This window comes from Sphaeroforma arctica (genome assembly GCF_001186125.1).
Source record: "Sphaeroforma arctica JP610 unplaced genomic scaffold supercont1.8681, whole genome shotgun sequence".
In the NCBI taxonomy this organism is placed as follows: Eukaryota; class Ichthyosporea; order Ichthyophonida; genus Sphaeroforma; species Sphaeroforma arctica.
The window spans coordinates 1-1,198 of record NW_014031877.1 but is presented as its reverse complement, the minus strand read 5'-3'; the positions used below and the strand labels follow the sequence as shown (position 1 = coordinate 1,198).

Genomic DNA, 1,198 nt, shown 5'->3' with positions numbered 1-1,198 from the left:
GAATTAAATATCATCCATTCATTTTGGTGTGATATAAATACCTTCCATAAATTTTGGTGTGATCTATATATCATCCATATATTTTGGTGTGATATAAATATCATCCATACATTTTGGTATGATAAATATATCATCTCTATATTCTGGTGTGATATATATATCATCCCTATATTCTGGTGTGATATATATATCATCCATATATTTTGGTGTGATTCAAATAACATCTATACATTTTGGTGTGATACAAATAACATCCATACATTTTGGTGTGATACATATATCATCCATACATTTTGGTGTGATACATATATCATCCATACATTTTGGTGCAATGCATACCATCCATTTATTTCGGTGAGTATGTTGTGGATAGTTTCGTGCAACACACAAGTGTTCTACAATGCTCGCATTGTATAAATAGTTTGCAAAGGGCACATTCGTAGACCATACGCATCACACCCAAGTCTTCCGGGAATCGCACATTTACACACAGGCCAAGCGCATTTGATATGCTACACATATCACATATGTCACACATATCAAACATATCACAATTTCATCGAAACGGACTTTCTGCGCACACATTAATACACTACACCTCGCACACACATGTTCTATGATGCGCAAATGTACTGACATTTCTATGAGTATAAAGCTTTTCTACGTATAGGACACAAACCAATGTAGTATATATACTCTAAGCGTGCATATATTATATACACTATAAGTGTGCATGTAGTATATATACTCTAAGCGTGCATATAGTGTATACACTATACGTGTGCATGTAGTATATATACTCTAAGCGTGCATATAGTATATACACTATAAGTGTGCATGTAGTATATATACCAAAAGTGTGTTTATACTATACATACTATAAGCAATCTTCACCCCTCGAGCTCGCAACATACACTCAATTGAAGAGCTTCAACGCGATAGGTTCAGGTACACACCGTTTGTGATGACCCAACCATGCCGTGCCGCTTCTTGCTGTCCAATTTGGCACGCAGATAAGAGGTTAGCCCTGGTCTGTCGGCCCTGTCCTTATTCTTTGGGTGCATAGCGTCAGAATCGGGTTTGGCGTGGCCAAAATCCTGCTCCGTGTTATTCACGTTCATTTTCTTGCGTAGATTGGCAGCCTGTAGTAATAAATTAGGGGAGGGGTGTTTAGTTTTAGTGATTATTGAGGGCTACT

At 37.1% G+C, this 1,198-nt stretch overlaps 1 protein-coding gene across 1 annotated transcript; it reads right to left on the bottom strand.

The window, feature by feature from the left end:
• Positions 1-956: 956 nt before the first annotated feature.
• On the bottom strand, positions 957-1,121 carry SARC_16702 (hypothetical protein; the record flags this gene model as incomplete). Its single annotated transcript, XM_014289195.1, has 1 exon — positions 957-1,121. A coding segment is annotated over one exon (165 nt), but the record flags the coding sequence as incomplete, so codon positions are not given.
• Positions 1,122-1,198: the final 77 nt, after the last annotated feature.